This window comes from Prenolepis imparis, unplaced genomic scaffold (genome assembly GCF_030444845.1).
Source record: "Prenolepis imparis isolate NDT839.2.m4 unplaced genomic scaffold, iyPreImpa1.0 SCAF_6, whole genome shotgun sequence".
NCBI classification, from domain to species: Eukaryota; Metazoa; Arthropoda; class Insecta; order Hymenoptera; family Formicidae; genus Prenolepis; species Prenolepis imparis.
The window spans coordinates 4,445,255-4,465,141 of NW_028141164.1; the positions used below are offsets into that span (position 1 = coordinate 4,445,255).

The 19,887-nt window shown below is 31.2% G+C and overlaps 4 protein-coding genes and 1 long non-coding RNA gene across 11 annotated transcripts in view; 2 read left to right on the forward strand and 3 right to left on the reverse strand.

The window, feature by feature from the left end:
* Positions 1-13,375, reverse strand: part of LOC145937721 (uncharacterized) — a 62,859-nt gene extending 49,484 nt beyond the window's left edge. Inside the window, exon 1 of the long non-coding RNA XR_014425612.1 lies at positions 13,180-13,375. This is a non-coding gene — a long non-coding RNA (uncharacterized LOC145937721). The remainder of the gene's footprint in view (positions 1-13,179) is intronic.
* Pug (pug C-1-tetrahydrofolate synthase, cytoplasmic) lies at positions 2,183-10,468 on the forward strand. Its single transcript, XM_083041001.1, has 12 exons — positions 2,183-2,437; positions 3,333-3,668; positions 4,328-4,420; positions 4,511-4,652; positions 4,733-4,844; positions 6,484-7,049; positions 7,368-7,671; positions 7,747-7,964; positions 8,651-9,114; positions 9,413-9,665; positions 9,915-10,100; positions 10,186-10,468. Exons 1-12 carry the CDS (start codon positions 2,388-2,390, stop codon positions 10,273-10,275), a joined length of 2,814 nt encoding a protein of 937 aa, XP_082897127.1. The 5' UTR covers positions 2,183-2,387; the 3' UTR covers positions 10,276-10,468.
* On the reverse strand, positions 10,540-11,751 carry LOC145937716 (putative methyltransferase-like protein 15 homolog). Its single transcript, XM_083041002.1, has one exon. It carries the CDS (start codon positions 11,749-11,751, stop codon positions 10,618-10,620), a length of 1,134 nt encoding a protein of 377 aa, XP_082897128.1. The 3' UTR covers positions 10,540-10,617.
* Positions 11,738-12,865, reverse strand: LOC145937719 (ubiquinol-cytochrome c reductase complex assembly factor 2-like). The gene is made up of 2 exons (XM_083041008.1): positions 12,603-12,865; positions 11,738-12,038 (listed from the first exon to the last, which is right to left on the reverse strand). The coding sequence occupies exons 1-2, from the start codon at positions 12,671-12,673 to the stop codon at positions 11,738-11,740; spliced, it is 372 nt and encodes a 123-aa protein (XP_082897134.1). The 5' UTR covers positions 12,674-12,865.
* A 734-nt stretch (positions 13,376-14,109) lies between the features above and the next one.
* Positions 14,110-19,864, forward strand: LOC145936973 (uncharacterized). Of its 7 annotated transcripts, none has more exons than XM_083039687.1 (4): positions 14,110-14,286; positions 14,790-15,041; positions 15,128-17,589; positions 19,731-19,864. In XM_083039687.1, exons 2-3 carry the CDS (start codon positions 14,919-14,921, stop codon positions 17,579-17,581), a joined length of 2,577 nt encoding a protein of 858 aa, XP_082895813.1. In that variant the 5' UTR covers positions 14,110-14,286; positions 14,790-14,918; the 3' UTR covers positions 17,582-17,589; positions 19,731-19,864. The 7 variants fall into 7 exon arrangements, with proteins under 7 accessions (XP_082895813.1, XP_082895814.1, XP_082895808.1 ...); XM_083039688.1 differs by lacking the exon at positions 19,731-19,864 and having other exon boundaries at positions 15,128-17,271; positions 17,341-17,922; XM_083039682.1 differs by lacking the exon at positions 19,731-19,864 and having other exon boundaries at positions 15,128-17,919.
* The last annotated feature ends 23 nt before the right edge of the window (positions 19,865-19,887 follow it).

Here is a 19,887-nt window from a genome sequence, read left to right on the forward strand (position 1 = left end):
ATCTAAATCATTCTTCGCACAAAATGCGTTTCTAATTCGTAAGATAGAAGGTAAGATAATTATAATAAGTATGTTTTATTTTTTATCTTTAATTATTACAATAGATCTTTATGTTTAATTTTTATTTGTGTAATAAATACTGTAAAAGAGAATTTGTATTTGTTACTTTCTTTTATTAATATAAATATATTTTCATGGAAGAAAATTCTAAGAAAATTAGATAACATTGTTGAAGGTAATTAGAAACGTATTCTCAAGAATATGTTTGTAATAACATTCTCCATGGGTTCTGATTATGATAAGTAAGCATCGTCTGTGACGTACGAGATAACGAGTGATGTATTTAAATATGCGTCTCACATACTATGCGTGATTGATCAAACGGTTATCGCTTGATTCAGTTTAATTGTACAGATTCCTACGTAACAATAAATAATGCATTTTACTTGAATTAATGTGAGTATATTCAACAATATCTGCAAAAAATATTTTAAAAATCTATAAATTATTATTCTATATCTATATCTATTAAATATTAATAAATTATTCTACATTAATTCTATCTGTATTATACTATTTATTTATAGTATCGTATAAAAAATAACGTAAAAAATATCTAGTTTGTGCAATATATATACATGTATGTATGTATATATGTATGAAATATATACTAAATGTAAAAATTTGTGAAAATTGTACAATCACAGTTCAAATGTAAGATTGATTATAAAGGCCTGTGTCTACGATAGTAGAAATCGGTCCGAGTTCTCGATTCAAGTTCTCGAATAGAAATAGTTGTACTTTGACGACTCTAGATGGCTTATAGTTGAATATGTAAAAAAAATAAAGAAAAAATTATTAAAAGTTATGAAAATTACATTTCTATTATCCAATGTCACGTTCACGAACATTTATTAGCTATTTATAAAGTAATAATGTTGACAACAAGAAGTTAAATTTATATAAACCTAGCAACTAGTATGGAAAAATGGGACGCGACGCATTTTTTTATCCGAACTTTCTATTCGAGTTTTGCATCAAAGTTCGGTGTGTCCACGATCCGAGTTTTAGTAACTTTTTCTCGGTCCGAGAACTCGGACTGAATTCTCGAATCGTGGACACAGGCCTTAAGACAAGTCAGAGTTTATCACACTGTATATCGTACAAGGCTGGCAAACATATTTGATATTTCTCAATGTTATTTTTTACAACAAATTGCATCTGTCGACGAAAACTAGGTGAAATGAGCACACATTTATATATCGCATCATCAAGGTCAAGTCATCTTATGATATCGAGAGCTCTAAAGTAAGATTATCGTCAATTTAATGAATATTATAATTATTTTATAATTAATATAATAATTTATATATATATATATATATATATATATATAATTAATTAGAAAAGTTTCTCTTTAAAATTTAAAATATGAGTTGTAAAATATTTTATAAAATTAATAGAAAAATTAATAGAAAAAAATTATCCAAATATAATAAATAAAATAAAAAATATTATTTATAAATATATTTTATACTTAGAAACTGTAACAAAAAATTTTATAAATTTTATAAAACTATCAAAAAATTTTATTTTACAAAAGATATAAAACAATCGTGATTTTATATATCAGAGTCTTTTCGTTTTATTACATTATAAAGTTTCGTTTTATTATATTATATATTTCGTTTTTCTATATTATATTATAAAGAACATTTTGGTCTCTCATTGATAATAATAATTTTACACACACCACTCTCTATATCGTGCATTATATAAAAATCATATGTGTAACACAACGTAACATAATATATTTATCTACTTCAAATAAGATTAACAACTCTTTCTACAAAAATGTAACTTAAAGTAAACAAATTAAAATAATAAAGTCAAATAAAATAATATAAAATATTCTCTTTAAATTAATTTTAAAACATATAAACAAATAAAAATTCATATAATTTGATTAATGTATATAAATTATTTCTTTAAAAATAGTTTAATTAAATCTTTTATAAGAATGAAATTACATATACATTAGATTATAGATAGATAAAAAATTATTTTTTCTTGTGAAGGATTTAATATTAAATGTAATCAAGTATTATGATATTGGAATATTCGTATTTTTATGACACCCTATATAATACTCGGAATCACTTGTAAACCGGTCGGGAATGCTAAGACGATTCATTCAATCAACATCAGTCAGTCAATCAACAGGTCTACATTCGTGAGAAAATTAATCGATTTGTGCATATGAAAAAAGTCGTGCGATTTAATCTAATTTTCTCTAAATTTAACACAAACCTAAAATTTTTTTATCAATTAAATCAGCTTTAAAATTATATAAAACTAAGAGTTTTTTAAGATTTCTGAACAGAATCATGTCTACGGATGTGAGAGGAGCTGTATTGTCCGGAATTGAATTAGCAAGGTGAGTATCATTTATTTATTTCGAGCAGCTCGTGAATTTATTAACAAGATCCATCAATAATCGTGAGAAACAATGACATAATAAATTAAAAACGTGCCACAAAGAAAATATTAGAAACAAAATATTGAATAAATATTATATATTGTTTACAAACTCCTAGCAAGCATAATAATTTGATCAAAATCGGATTATAATAAATTATTAAATAATGTACACACAGATTTGAAAATTATATATACATAATAGTATCGTGTGTATCATTATACTTCTTTACGAGGTTATGGCATCTTAAAATATTCGATAATATACTTTTATGATAAAATATAAAAAGATAAGAGAAATAGTATAAAGTGATAAATATTGAAAAGCAATTTATATACATGTATATATATAGCAATTTTCTATCACTTATTGTTTGCGCTTAAAAAAATAGTTAATAGATCTGTTCGTTTTATTTGCACTTTCTACACTCAGATTCTTCGCTTTCTTTTTCTCTAACGTCCAAATATATATTCGTCCTGTTTCAAATGTAGAATTTTTGGGTCTGTGTAAGCAAAACGAACAAACCTGTTATCTGGGATTGCCCGCGAAACTCAAAGGTCTAGAAAACTGAAGTTCAGTTATGCATATATATATATATATATAATCTCAAACAATCACAAATCAGAGTCAATTTAAAACAAATTCATAAAATACTTAATAAATAACAAAATATGCACACATATTAGAAAAAAAACTTAAAAAATTATAATATTAAAGTTTGAAAAATTTTTTTAATTAAATTTTATTCGAAAATATTTCTTTTTAAAAGTTTTTTTTTTTTTTATTTAAAAAAGAAATAATTCTTGTAAATCTTGATGCATCTAATAAACATATGTTTAATCAAATTTTATAGAGAAATCCGTGAGGAGTTAACCAGAGATGTGAGTGCCTTAAAAGAAAAATTGCGTGATTTTGCACCCGGCCTGGCTATCGTCCAGGTAGGCGCAAGGGAAGATTCGAATGTTTACATAAAGATGAAAACTAACGCGGCTCGCGAAATAGGAATCGATGTCAAACATTGTCAGCTCCCTAATACTACAACTGAAATAGAACTCATCAACAAAATTAACAAGCTGAATGACGATCCAAATGTCCACGGAATCATTGTACAAATGCCGCTCGACAGTGTCAATAAAATCAATTCTCATCTGATCACTGACCTTGTATCACCGGCGAAAGACGTTGATGGGTAAATAAATATATGTTTATCAAATATATATATATATATATATATATATATATATATATAAGGTGTCTCTAAAATAAATCGCTATTTAATAGCATATTCTATTAATCTTGAGGATAAAAAAAGATTATATCTTATAAATTTTTATATATATAGATCCACGCTCTAACGCATGTCTATTTGAAATATACTCTATACTCTAACTTCTAATAATATATAGAAATTTATAATTAGAATATCAAACTTAACATCTCAATTAATAAAAAAAATTTCAAATTATTTTTAAGTTATTAATATAATACCTAAATATATATATATGACAAAACTTATTTTATATAACTATTTCAATCTTTAATAATTATTAATTTATCGTTATTCTTGACACAATATGTATGGATACGTATATATCTGTAATTACAAAATCACGATATACGAAAGAGGCAAAGGCTTTCATGACGACGCATAAAACAGTGATAAACAAGAGAGAAACTATACCCTTTGACACACTGTGATTTGATAAGAATAGATAGGCGCTAATCTGAACAAATATATTTTGCTACACAAATTTAGAATATTTAAAATATCACGCATCACAAAAACTTGCAATGCATATTAATAAATTTTTATCCTTCTACAAGAGATATATAATCATTTAATCGCAGATTAAATACCATTAATGAAGGTCGAGTTGCGATCGGTGACCTATCTGGATTTTTGCCATGCACTCCTAATGGATGCATTGAATTAATTAAAAGGTATGCGATAAATTATATAATATAAAAAATTATATATGTGTGTGTATGCGTTGATCATTATCTAATTAAAATTCTGAAAATAATCTTTAGGAGCGACGTGCCTATTGCCGGTGCCCAAGCCGTTGTTATAGGAAGAAGCAAAATTGTTGGCACTCCTGTTGCCGAATTATTAAAATGGCATAATGCCACTGTCACAGTTTGTCACTCAAAGACAAAGAATCTTCCTGATGTCGTAAGAAATCAAGTTTAATAATTTCTTACATTTATAAAACGGAAAAAATAAAATAAAAATTTGAAAAAAATTTATTTCAGGCACGTCAAGCTGATATTTTAGTGGTAGGTATAGGACAGCCTGAATTAGTTAAAGGTAATTGGATTAAACCGGGCGCCGTTGTTATCGATTGTGGCATCAATCCCATATCAGGTACATAGCTTCAGTTTTATGCGATATATTGGAAAAACGAATTAATTGAATCTGAATTCATCATTAAAATTAAATTCGAAGAATTCAGAAACATTTTATAAAATTATCTTTTTAAAAAATATTTGTTTTCTATAAAATCTTAACACATTCACAATCCACTGTTCGAGAAGAGACTAAAAAATAACTAAAATTGTTTTAAAAAATGTTTTATTAAGTTTTAATAACCTGAAAAAAAAATTTTAGTCTCCTTCAAAGTACTTTTCTCTTGATTCAATGCACTTATATCGCGCCTATATTATTATCACTCTTACTCAAGTTTCTTCTTTTTAACCTTCCTTGCCCTTTCTCTCATTACGAAAAGATTGTTATTTATCTTGGATACATTTCGGATTATGAAAGATTCAACAAAAGAGTATAATGTAACATGGTTAATCTTCTCAATTCTTTAGTTCAACTTCAACCGCGTCTAAATACGTGCGTCATAACGCGTCAGTTTCTGATAATGTGTCTGATAACAAATGCACTGAGAATTTATCTTTAAAATATATAAGGCAATACATACTAAATAACTTATATCATCAAATGATTCTATTTATATATTTATATACTTTATATAATTTTAAACACTATTTACAGATTTATAAGTACTAAATTATAAGCATTAAATTTTATTAAAAAACAAAGTTATATCTATATATATATGACAATTTTTAATAATTTATTATACTTTGATAAAAATTATAATAAATAACATTTCTGTAGTCTATAATAATTAAAATATTCAAAATATTTAAAACAATTTTATTGTATTATTTAACGATTATATAATTTTAATCTATTCTGTATTTAATTTCTTTTTTATAATTTTTTTATTTTATTGTCACAAACAGATATTTGATGCAAAATATTTTGAAAAAAATATTTTTTTTAACAACGTGTCGGCATACATTCGATGAGACAGGATATCCGTCGGGACTCTATTGTTATGACTCTATTGTTATATTCTGTGTTCGTCATGTTTACTTATTTATCTTTCCGTCGTTTCGGAGACTTGGCTAAAATGTGTCTTCACGCGATTGGCTGTGTTTAAAGGGACGGTCGAGAGCCTCTCTCTCAGTACTGATTTCGCGGAAACAAGAATAAAGGTATTTAAGTAAAAATTATAAACAGAATCTAAATCTCTCTACTCTCCCTGACTTCCTGAGCTAACAAACGTTTAAAATTTTATTAAAACGTATTAAAAAATTATCCGTGTTTTAATTAGTAGCTGACATCTAAACATAGATTTTATCTAAATAGAATTTTTTACTATCCAGTCGTTACAGCTACTATCTAAAGTAAATCACAAAAATAATAAAAACTAAACAGTTTCTGACTTGTAAATAGTTTTTTTCCAGACATTCTTTTTCTATTCAGTTAGTCTAAAGAATTGTGAACGTATAAACATTTTTTGTTCTTTGAAACATCAACGTGTTTTTTATCCATGATTATTTACAATTTCATATATTTTCCATACAATAAAATTAACATTGGACAGTATTATTAATCTTCTGCATATAGCAGAAAGATTAAGACATTCAAAACAATCAAAAAATTAGCAAGCACAATCGACATTATTATAACACTGTGAACATTTTAGATCCTACAAAGAAAAACGGACAACGTTTGGTGGGCGACGTAGCATACGAAGAAGCTGCCAAGGTAGCTTCATACATTACACCGGTACCAGGCGGCGTTGGACCGATGACAGTAGCGATGTTGATGAAGAACACCGTGATATCTGCGCAAAAATCAGCGCAAAAACTCCTCAATGTCCAATGGAAACTACGAATTCTTAAACTGAATCCTGTGAGGCCTGTACCGAGCGATATTAACATCTCTAGAAGTCAAACGCCAAAACTGATCTCTATACTAGCTGACGAAATCGGACTATTGTCGAACGAGTTAAGCCCTTATGGTAGTAAAAAGGCCAAGATCGGTCTCAGCGTGCTACAACGTTTGAAAGATCAACAAAATGGTAAGTTCGTCGTGGTGGCGGGTATCACGCCGACACCATTCGGCGAAGGAAAAAGTACGACTTCCCTTGGATTGGTACAGGCATTGACAGCGCATAGAGGCAAAAATTCTTTCGTTACCCTTAGACAACCTAGTCAAGGACCCACATTTGGTGTTAAAGGCGGAGCTGCTGGAGGAGGATATTCACAGGTACGAGAAATTTCTCCAGATAAAATATCTTATTGTTAGATACATACTTATAAAGACAATATTTTTAGCGTTAAGATGAATTAATAAGAGCCAACGTAGTAATTCAAAGCGCAAATACATAAATTTCAATATAAAAAACAATACTATAAGATTGATCTTTTATGGTTTTTTTGAAAAAAATATATATTTGTGTCTTAAATTACTGTGTACTGTCCTAAATTATTTTATTACGTCAGTCTTTCTACAAGTTTTTTTGATAATTATTTTTCGTCACTTTATTTCGTCACTAATCTAATATCGAGGTTGACTTTTTAACAGGTAATTCCTATGGAAGAGTTCAATCTACACTTGACCGGGGATATTCATGCCGTCACTGCCGCGAATAATCTTCTCGCGGCGCAAATCGATGCGCGATACTTCCATGAGTCAACTCAGGGCGATAAAGCTTTATATGATCGGTTGGTACCGAGTATTAAGGGTGTCAGACAGTTTTCGAAAATCCAGTTAAGACGATTGCAAAGACTTGGCATCACGAAAACTGACCCGAATGCGTTAACAGAAGAGGAGCAAAGTCGATTTGCAAGACTAGACATCGATCCGAACAATGTCTCATGGACGCGAGGTACGACACATAAAAGAATAATATATTTCGCAAAAAAAAATTGTATTCACAATAATCATCTTTTCTTTACTACAGCGGTGGATATCAACGATCGTTTCTTGCGAAAAATTACCATTGGTCAGAGTCCAACCGAAAAAGGCAAGACACGAGAAACCTCGTTCTGTATTTCCGTTGGATCCGAAATAATGGCCATCCTAGCATTATCGACTAACGTTGAGGATATGAAAAGACGACTTGGTAACATTGTTGTCGGATTTAGCAAAAGTGGCGCACCTTTAACTGCAGATGATTTTGTTAGTATATAATTATAAATTTATTATACGAAGAGAGATAAAAAAAAATATATATATTGTTATGTATTTTTTTTATTAGTAACAAAAATAGAGTAATCGTTTTTTATTATACAATTTTGTTAAACAATGTACAAGGTGATAATTAATTTTTTTTAATTATTCGAACGTGGAGTATGATTATATTAGATATGGATACACAAACAACAATAGGTACATAGAGAAAATGCTCTCTTAGAATTTACCCTAAAAATCATGGTAATCGTGGGACAATATGGAAAAAATTTTATGAGAATTTCTTTAATATTTCTTACAATAAAAATAATAATATCTATTACAATAAAATATAAAATGTTTGATTAATTTTACTAAACTGCATAGTATTTATCACAATAAAAATAATAATATCTATCACAATAAAATATAAAACATGTTTGATTAATTTTACTAAACTGCATAGTAAAATTAATCAAACATGTTTTATATTTTATTGTGATAGATATTATTATTTTTATTGTGATAAATATTAATCAGAGAAATTCTCATAAAATTCTTTCATATTGTCTCACGATTACTAGGATTTTCAGGATAAATTCTAAGAGAAAATTCTCTCATTGTCAGTATATATCTTCATAATCTCGCGAGATGAAAACAATTCATCGCTTGTCTAAATATCTATTAATCCTTAGGGTATGACGGGAGCAATGGCGATTCTGCTAAAAGATGCTATAGAACCAACACTTATGCAATCATTGGAAGGTACACCAGTAATGGTACATGCTGGACCATTTGCCAACATAGCCCACGGTTGTTCATCCATTATCGCGGATGCTATTGCTCTAAAATTAGTCGGACCACAAGGCATTGTAGTAACGGAAGCCGGATTCGGATCGGATATCGGTCTAGAAAAATTCTTTAACATCAAATGTCGTGCCTCAGGACACGTACCGAATGCCGTCGTACTCGTAGTGACTATCAGAGCATTAAAAATGCACGGTGGTGGACCGCCAGTAACAACTGGGGCACCTCTGAAGAAAGAATACCTCGAAGAGAATATCGAACTTGTTAGAAAAGGTCTACCAAATCTACAAAAACATATTAGCAATGGCATGAAATACGGCGTACCCGTAGTTGTCGCCATCAATTCTCATACGTAAGTTTTTCTTTGCTCTAATTTAAAAAAAAAAAAATTTATAGTAACAAGTAGCGCTGAATAATTTGCAACTGCAAGAGTATTTAAATTAAATTTGAAATGGACATGTATTCAAAAATCTTGTTGTAACTTAATCAATTATATTCAATTATCTATTATATTAATCAATTATCTTAAAACTTTGCGCGCGCGTATTTTTTAATGATTCAACATTTAATAATACGGATACGAAAACGTTTAATTTAATACGATCTATATAAATTATAAAGCAAATTATAAATATATATTAATCTTTCAGCACCGATACCCCAGGGGAGTTAGAGATCGTTAAGCAAGCAGCGGTAGAGAGCGGTGCATCTGATGCAGTAGTATGCACTCATTGGGCTGATGGTGGACCAGGTGCCCTAGCTCTTGCAGATGCAGTGATAGCAGCTACTGAAAAATCTAGCAATTTCAAGCTATTGTATAATCTCGAGGACAGCATCGAAGATAAAATTAATAAAATCGCTAAAGAAATGTATGGCGCTGGCAAAGTTGTTTTTACAGAAACGGTAAACAATCACGTTTCTATGTCATACGTATAAAATACGCTGTCAATAATTTTTAAAACATTTCTACATAGACGTGCGCACGCACACACGCGCACACACACACACACACACACACACACACACACACGCACGCACGCACGCACGCACGCACGCGCACACACACACACATCTACTCATACATTCGTATCTCATATATCTTGCACTCATATCTCAGTCACGAAAAAAATTTATTTATTTATCCCATTACAGGTGCAAAAAAAAATTGAAAATTATAACAAGTTAGGATACAACATATTCCCGATATGTATGGCAAAAACAGCGAATTCTCTAACTGGAGATCCATCTATCAAAGGCGCACCAACCGATTTCACTCTCAATGTTACAAATATATTTGTTTCGGTTGGCGCCAGATTTATTGTTCCTATGGTGGGTGAGGTGAGTGCAATGCTTCTCTTTCAATTGTTAAATTTAAAAAATAATTATAAATTACGTTACTTAAGATTATAATAATGTATTCTAGATTATGATGATGCCTGGACTTTCAACTAGACCAAGTATCTACGATATGGATTGGAATAGCGAAACAGATGAAATAGAAGGTCTATTTTGAAAGAATTATTTTTCAAGAAAAAACATTTCTACAATATGTGATGTATATTAATAAATTCTCAGCAATTCTCTTTTTTTTATACATCATAATATATAACTATCAATAAATTTTTTGTATTCAAAAAACTATTTTTAATTGTTAATATATATAAAACACGATAATATTCTATTAAAATAAATGTATCGTGTATATACATATTGTATGTATATTATATACACTCCCTATCACCCACACACACACACACACATATAAAAACACACCATAAATAATACAATCTCAATATATTTGTATAGTGATAGGAAAGTATAAATTATATTGTAAATTTTAATACATAAAACAGATTTATTTCACTTTTATAATGGCACGCAATTTCGCCGATCGTGATTTCGGATTTATTTCAATTTCCTCAGTTGTAGGTATTAGAACATGCTTATGCATCATTTTCCATGGTGTCTCTGTCAATATTTCAAATTCGTCCCTATCAAACACTTTACCATAATTCGCATACTTTAATGCTACAGTATTAGCGACATTATCTGTTATATTTCCGGACAAATGTCTTTTGACTATAGTATCTTCAAGCATATTAGAAGAAATAGTTATTAAACGACCGGACAATTTCAAGTATATATTTGCAAGAAGTAGACCATAATTAATTTCATTTAATTCATTATTAACAAAAATTCTAAGCGCTTGAAATGTTTTTGCGGTACTTTGTGAATATTTATAAAGATTATCCGTCCTAATTTCATCACCTACAACAGATTCAACCAATTGAACCAATTCCTGTGTTGTTTCTAATTTTCTAAACATATATCTAGCTTCAATAATAGCACGTGCAATTTTCTTAGCACGCTTTTCTTGCCCATAAACTTTTATAATACGAGCCAAATCATCCTCTATCACTTTATCTAACACGTCCGCAGCAGTAGGTTGTTCCAAATAAGCATTCATTCTCATATCTAACGGTCCATTCTTTGATAAGGAGAAACCTCTACTCGCATCTTCAACTTGCATTGATGAACAACCAAAGTCAAACAAGAAGCCATCTATGCTATTTTTCTCAATATTGTATTGTTTAAGTAACTGTGGTAATTCAGAGAATTTACCTAACAAAGGAATTACTTTCCCTGGATATTTTTGCGATAACTGTTGCGCACATTTGTAAGCTATAGGATCTCTGTCTAATGCAAATATCTTTATATCAGGCAAATGTTCTAAAAGTTTAGTGGTATGCCCACCAGCACCGAATGTCATATCTACGTATGTCCTACCTGGTGCTAAGTCCATATATGTTAATACTTCCTGTGCCATAACAGGCATATACAAATATTTGTCAGGGCAGACATCGCTATACTGTCTAACATTAATTAAGCATAGTAAATCTGTGTTTGCCAATAACGTATGTGGTTTGTTAATAAAATATCCTTTCTTACTAAATTTACCTATAAAATATCTAAACTTAGCTCCTATCATATTTTACAATATTTCGGATCTTTCTATAAGCTCTATGAATTATTCCCTTGTCTTCTTCCTTCAGATAATCTAACATTTCTGGCGTCAGCGCCAAGTTACACTGTTCCCTGTTCAATCCACTTGCAGTACTTAACAAGGAGCGCTTATAAAGTTGTCCATAATGATTTGATGAAATTCTTTTCAAACTTGAATAATATCGATTACACTGTTCCGGATTTGGTTGACTAGCTGCATCACCCTTTGCAAAGGCAATCTTTAACTGGTCACGAATGTGTTGTCCCAAATCGCTAAAAATCATCCAATCATAGATTAATTGAAAGATAAAAAAGAGAGAATTTAAGTATAGCATAAAAAATAATCAGATAGTAAATACATTCTATTTACCAATAATTATGAAATTTATTTAATTATATATCAAAAATGTGTATAAAAGAATATTCTAACCTAGCTAACATTTTTTGAAGCAAACACTAATATCTTAGCAATAATTAATGATTGTAACATTAAAAAATAATCAGATAGTAAATAATACGTTCTATTTATCAATAATTATAAAAATATTTATTTTATATACCCATAGGTCTGTTCTTTTTAGCTGAACTTGGCTAAACTGGCTGCACTAGTTCAGAGGATATCTTTTTCACTCTACATTTGAAGGGAAAAGATAAACTCTGAACTAGAACATATCCAGTTCAACTAAAAAGAGACCTAAGTATATAAAAGAATATTCTAACCTAGCTAATATTTTTGAAGCAAATATTAATATATAATAATAGCAACAATTAATGACTGTAATATTTTTAAAAAAATTATATATCTGTATACAATGTTTTACATTCTTTTATAATTACCTGCCTGCTTTGGTTTTATCTAGTGGCCACGATTCCAATAATTTCATAAAACTTTTGTAATTTCCAGCCATGACGATGTTCACAGAAACTCAAATCGACGAATCATATTTATCATGATTCGATAAGAAAATTTTCACTGTAACCACTTCATCGAGCAATCGTGTGTAACGTCTACTGATTGTAGACAAATTTAATATTTTAAATTCCTCTGTCTTTCTCTTGATCTATTTATAATTAGATTCTTTCTGAATGAGACAACACATTCGCGTGACTAGCAAAATAAAGAAATTTAACCTTCCTACATCCGGTCATCGACAACATATCGCAACAATCATCATTCAAATATATAATATAAACAAATCAAATATATATTGATAAAATATTATATATTTTTGATAGAGGTATAAAAAGGTAATTAAAAACATTGAGGGTACATAAAAGAGTATTTTGTGCAAAATGCAACCGCGGTAATTATATTGAACATTAAATTCAAAATAATCTGGTAAATATTATAAATAGACAAAACAGCTTATAAAAATATATAGCATGAAAATTATATTATATATTATGTACATACTTGGCGATGATTCTGCATCTGCTGCAATTTTGCGCTGAACGAGATGAAAGAGGTTAATATGCGAAGAAAGATTGATTGTGACTTCGAACACAGATATATCACCTTTCTAATTTTAACGCACAATAGCAATTATATATATATTACAACAAACGAGCGAAATATACTTTACGAGAGACTCGCAGCAATTATTCGCGCGCGAAAGATATATACAACAACGATTCAAATATATTGATTATCTGATCGCCATCATGGCGACGCAAGCGAGTGAACTGCACTTCGAGATATATCGAAAGGTGGCATTGCGATTCTCAATGTATCGAACGGTCGAAGCAACGAACCAATCACGTCAAAGGGAAACAGACGAGGCAACGAACCAATCACGTTAGAGAGAAAATTTGAAATATCTTAGTAAATGTTGAAACGATCGAAACACACACACACATATATCCATGTATATGTAGGCAAAATAAATTATTACAAAAAACGTAATTCGATGCAACTGCTTGCAGAATAATGATATATACGCACATACCTGGCAATAATTTGATGCCCGATGCGTTTTCGCTGGACTTGGGGAAGAAAATAGGTTGGAAATGCGAAGAAGACGATTTGGCAATTCCGAGGGCACGGAAACGGACTGATGCCGATTGCCGATGCACAACCGATGCCGCGTAGACAATATTTACGATAATAACGACACGCACACTGTGTTTACGTTACGACGAACACTATACGAGACACTTGCGACAATTTCTCGCCAACAGAATTCACTTTTCGACAATAATACTGGCGAAAAATACGGAGCTACTCATCATGTACGACTTCCAATCCGTTGCGACGCGTCCTCGACTGTGATTGCGACCGAGACTCTCGATTCGATATTGCGATTCTCGAAATATCGAAACTATCGATTTTAGGGGTTAGGGTGAAGTGTAGGCGACATCGCGCAGATGTAGTTATGAAATAAAAGTCAAAATATATTTCAATAACTATTAAAGATTGCGCGCAATATATAGTAAATTATAATTATAATTCGATTAATATATAAAATCTTTCAATATTGTAAACAAGTGGAGTAATTGTAAATTGTGAAATAAATACAGAATTGTAAGTAAAAATTTTTCATATCTTTTTGTATTATCGCTACTGTAGCTTTCATATTGTATCGTATTATTAATCAAAAATGCGTCCCTCTCTCTGAATAATTCGATAAAATAATTGTGTACTGCAGTATATATATATATATAGATACTTTTCTTCTTTGCACCTAACCATTCTAACCTCTATATAATTGTAATTACATATACTAGGAATAATTTATATCAATATTTTACATATATAAGTAATAATTTATAGTTAATAATTTGCTGAAATTCGATAATCAAATTTCCAAGAAACTTTCAGCGAGTATATATTTTTTAAGTAGCAAATAAAAGATATTTACTCCAATTCTCTTCTTTATGTTGCTAGACGTTGAGTGATTTATTTAAAATTTACAAGATAATTATTTTAATGATAATTGTAATTAATATATATTATAAATATCGGCAAATGTGTTCTGTGCAAATATAATATAATTTATACATAGGATTCATAAATTTTTTTTTCAGATAACCTCAAAGAAAGTCTATCGATGCCAATATCTGAGGAAATATGGGAGGATTATATATCTTTCATATAAATAACTAATAAAAAATTATTATAAAAGTAACACAAAATTACAATTCCAATTTGCAAAAATGTCAAATGATACATTGATATGTCGTTTGTGTGGTATTAAACATGAACTCATAAATACAAAATATATCTTTGACGAAGCGACTAATTTAGTGCAGAAAATAAATGATACACTACCAATCAAGGTATGTTAATGTTTTGTATATGTGATTCATTAAACTTAAATGATTAGTACTTCTGTACATAATTAATATTCCTATTTTTTTTACAGATTTCGCAGAATGATAATTCCAAAAATATATGTTTGGATTGCTACAAAAAAGTTACCACTCATTATGATTTTATCCAAAATGTCTTGCAATGCTCAAAGGAAAACGTCAATATGGCAAAAAATAATTCTTTGTTTGAGCCTAATAAAAGTGGAAAAATGGAAATTGCAACAATTTCTAAACTATATAACGATATGATATGTACATGCCCAAATTGCAATATAGATTTAATGATCCTAATAAAGAGCAATCCTGATGACTGTAATTATGCACTTCAAATTTCATTGGCCATAGTAGATCAAATGGAAAAATCAATGGAAAAAAATATCCAAACATGTGAAGAGACAACAGAATTTAATACTTGCATTAAACCATCAAGTACAGAAGATGATTTGCGTGAATCGTCATTGAATCATAGTATTGACAATGATATGTTGGATAATGAAAAACAAAATATCAATAAAACAGTTGAAAACAAACCAATACTACAAGAAGATATAAATCATATCGACACTAGCATTATACTTCAAAAGAATAATGTATCACAACGACTAAGTAGAGGTACAAAGAGAAAACTTAAGGAAAATATTTCTTGTGAAACAGCTACTAAATCACAAAAACTAGAAACGAAGTTAGGTGCAACAGATACTGATGTATTGGACGATGATTATGTAGATGGCGTAAATAACTTCATAAAATGCGAGACTCTAAACGACGGAATAAATGAACACGTGGAATGGCTTAGTAATGAAATAAATATCAAAGGAGAAAGTTATACAGTGTATCTGGAAGCTGAAGGAGAACACATTAATGAAAATGGTACAAAATACGACGATATCGACAGTAAGAGTTGTCCAAAAATTGTATGTGATTTATGTGGAGCTCGTTATCTTTCACAATTAAAATACGAGTTTCACATGGAGAGACACAAGTCAGGCAAAATGGATAAATACGTTTGCACAGTATGTGACAAAGAAGCTAGCAACGAGAACTTATTATGGGATCATTATTTCCACACACACAAAAGCTCGATGCGATATGCTTGCATACAATGTGGCAAGTTATTCACGAAGAAACCGAGATTAACTGGCCATCAAAAGAGACATAAACACTTTGGTATCAAGGAGATACATTTTGAGACGGGCGCGGATGAAATGACTGTCAATCAGGCAAGGAAAGCTATTGCGGTCGAAATACAGGAGCGAGTTGCTGTAAATTGTAGTCTCTGTGGAAAATTAATAACAGATTTAGATCCGGATGCTATCAACGATCTGGCGACATGTGCGGCCTGCGAGGATTCCACTTTATCATTAATGGTCGATGGAAACGAAATGAAAGTGATCTCGCCGCGACAGTACCATTGCTCGAAGTGCCCTAAACATTTTGTGCGCAAAGAAAGACTGGAATTCCATGAGATGAGACATAATGAAAACATGAACGAGTTTATTTGCAGCACGTGTGGCAAGGAGTTTAGCGCAGAGAATTCCTTGTATGAGCATTATCTCTTCGTACACAAAGGGGCTAGGCCACATATCTGCGAGCAGTGTGGCAAGTCGTTTCAACTAAAGGCACGATTGAAGGAACATCATCGTACACATACAGGCGAGAGACCTTATCAATGTGACATATGTGGCCTGCGCTGCATGACTACCAATGCACTCAAACTCCACAAGAAGACTCATTTCTCGCACAATCGCTACGTTTGCAACATATGTGACAAATCCTTCAGCAAAAAGCAGAACATGAACGAACATTTAGAGAAGCACTGGAAAAATGATAAGAATGTATCGCTGCCGCAATTGTTTAAATGTCCGATATGCACAGAAGATTTGCCGACCTATCGTATGCTGAAGTATCACATGATAGAGTCTCATCAGATCGACCGCCAAGATCCCTTATTAACAACGCAAAAACCGTTGTACGAATGCAACGAATGTCACGAGAAGTTCAAACATCAAATGTCACTCAAGGCGCACAAAGAAAAGGTGCACGAGGGCAAGGTCAGCCCGCTATTCCAGTGCGACACGTGTAATGCTACTTACAGGATCAAACAGTTGCTGATAAATCACATCAAGAGCAAGCACGGTGGCGAGAAGCGATACAAATGTGCACAATGCAGCAAAGGATTCAATGATACTAAATCCTTGTACAATCACATTTTATTACATACTGGTAGGAAACCATTTACTTGTGAGTATTGTCATATGAGTTTCAGACGAAAAGACTCCAGGGACCACCATCGTCGTAAGCACACAGGTGAACAGCCTTATCAATGCTCGGATTGCGGCCAATCGTTCTCTACCTACAATAATCGCTCAAAGCATCGCAAAAAGGAACATGGAGATGGTGAAATTGAATGTCCAGAATGCGGAGAAAAATGCAACAGTCAACAAGAAATCAGAATTCATCTGAACAAGCATCTCGGTGAAAAATTAAACAAATTACATTCTGAATAATATTGCAGGTAATATTAATTATACAGGTAATATAATTAAATAAAGTTTATAAATAATTACAAAATTACAAAAAATAAAATTATAATACTATATACATACACCAGCGCTATATATCTTTACAGTAATATGATATGCGTTATATGCATCATTATATTGTATATAATACATATGTATTATATATTATATATATAATGTATATATATATTATATATATATATATCTACATATGTACACACATACATATACACATTAGATGGCACATATAGTTTTTTAGTCATAAGTTAATGATTAATTAAATTTTATATATAAATTCATATTGTCATGATTGATTGATTTTAAACACGAATACACATAGTAATGTTTTTATATATTTAATGATACTTTTTTTGCTCTACTTCTATATTAAATTCTATGTTTTGATTGTAATGTAACTGTCAATGTACGTCATATGCGATATATGTTGGCTGTCTATGTAAATATAAGAGTTTATGTGAAATGAAAAAAGAAGATATGTCTTCAATATCTTTCATATATCTTTTTATAAATATTATTATGACAAGTGAAACAGGTATAACAATAGGCATAACAATATAGGTACATGGGCGCCCTTATAACTTTTTTCTAGAGGGGGGCAGAGTGTACATATACTCAGGTGTGCGTGCGTGCGTGTGTGTGTGTGTGTGGTGTACACACACACCACACTATTTCGATATATATTTATGTTACAAATTTGAAACAAAAAATTATTTGGTTGACAATTATAAAATTATTCTAAATTGAAAAAATTAAAATATTAAAATCCAAGGGGGGGCATATGCCCCTCCTTGCCCCCTCCCCCCATGGGCGCCCATGTATAGGTATAACAATAAGTGTTATTTGGATAGGATATTGTTTGTTTGTTTAATTGATTAATCTAACTATAACATGTTATCTCATATACATTGTTATAATTTCAAAATTATATTACTATTATCTATTTAATTTTTCATTCTGTGTATTCAAATTATAAAAATATTTTTATTTTATTCTAGAAATATCTCCTAGGGAAATTCTTATGGCTACATTCTAATATATTAATACGTATGTTGTTGTAATCATGCATATATTCATGTATAGTATTAAACATCGTACAACATTGAGAAGAGAGAATAAAGGAATAGGGTCATCGTCATTCAAATTTAAATAGCTACTGTCGTGCGCGCGTCACGCAGAAATTTAAATGGACGCGAAGTTGGCGCAAAAATCAGATGATCGCCCGTGCCCTTCCATGGACAATCGAAGGGAATTCTCAATTGTCAGCTACAAGAGTAAAAATGTTTTCGAATCGTAAAATGACTTAATTAACGGCATAATTGCGAAATCGTCGAATAAAACGATCGAGTCTTGAGAATCACGTGTCATTTATCGAAAAAGGACAAAAAATCGTGCGCGACATGGAACTACTTTTCGGCGGAGTAATATCAGCGAAGGGGGTTCATTGTCGAGTCGATATTCGAACAGTTTTTCGCCTAAATCGATCATTCTTTCATCGCGAATGTGATCAGTGATAGAAACATCGCGAATTTTGATACCGATTTGTCGTGAAAATTCGCCAAGGTGGGTAGATTTTTCGCAAGATTCATCGGTGTGAAATTTTTCGGATGGGTGGCATTCGAGGCGCACACAAGCGCGCAAGGATTCGCGCCGACGAGATCGTTGATTGGTCGAGGTCGAGGGGGAACGAGCGCGATTCGCGACACGCACTCACACTCGCGAGTATCTGCGCGCCGACATGGTCGCGTTTTCTATATTTAATCCAGGATCGTCGCGATTCGCCGCGAAACCCGGCGAAATTGCACTTTTAATTTTTCGTTTGCGTCAATTAGAGCCAAGAATTTTCATCGATAACGAACATTCTTCTAACAATGCAATGTAGAAAGGTTAGGTGAGACAGAGGTAAGAGCTAGAACGTTTAATTGGAATCATCAAGTCGTAACGATGTATTCATATATACAATTCATTGAGAATCATGGCTTTATATTGTTATAGATGAAACGCAAATATATAAATGTATAAAAATTGGCGCGAAAAGATGTGTAAAAAAGTATCGCGACTCTTGAAGCGTTCTTTGGAAGCGTACATTTGAAACCTCTCCTTTATTTTCTTCAAGATTCATGACCGGCGAATTGACGACAAAATGGCGGGCATCCAAGACGCGTCGATACGGACATGGTTACCGGGTGCACCAGGGCGCGAGTCGCGAGAGCGGAGGGGGACTCGCGAGAGATCGCACGCATACACCGGCGAGCACACATTGGCGCATGTCC

Bases quoted from the DNA above. Each gene is read 5' to 3' on its own strand.
- LOC145937716 (XM_083041002.1), bottom strand. From the start codon at position 11,751: ATGATAGGAGCTAAGTTTAGATATTTTATAGGTAAATTTAGTAAGAAA.
- LOC145936973 (XM_083039687.1), top strand. From the start codon at position 14,919: ATGTCAAATGATACATTGATATGTCGTTTGTGTGGTATTAAACATGAA. The intron at 15,042-15,127 runs GTATGTTAATGT...TTTTTTTTACAG, and splicing joins ATGATACACTACCAATCAAG to ATTTCGCAGAATGATAATTC.
- Pug (XM_083041001.1), top strand. From the start codon at position 2,388: ATGTCTACGGATGTGAGAGGAGCTGTATTGTCCGGAATTGAATTAGCA. The intron at 4,653-4,732 runs GTAAGAAATCAA...AATTTATTTCAG, and splicing joins CAAAGAATCTTCCTGATGTC to GCACGTCAAGCTGATATTTT. The intron at 7,672-7,746 runs GTACGACACATA...TCTTTACTACAG, and splicing joins CAATGTCTCATGGACGCGAG to CGGTGGATATCAACGATCGT.
- LOC145937719 (XM_083041008.1), bottom strand. From the start codon at position 12,673: ATGGCTGGAAATTACAAAAGTTTTATGAAATTATTGGAATCGTGGCCA. The intron at 12,039-12,602 runs GTAATTATAAAA...GATGATTTTTAG, and splicing joins GATAAAACCAAAGCAGGCAG to CGATTTGGGACAACACATTC.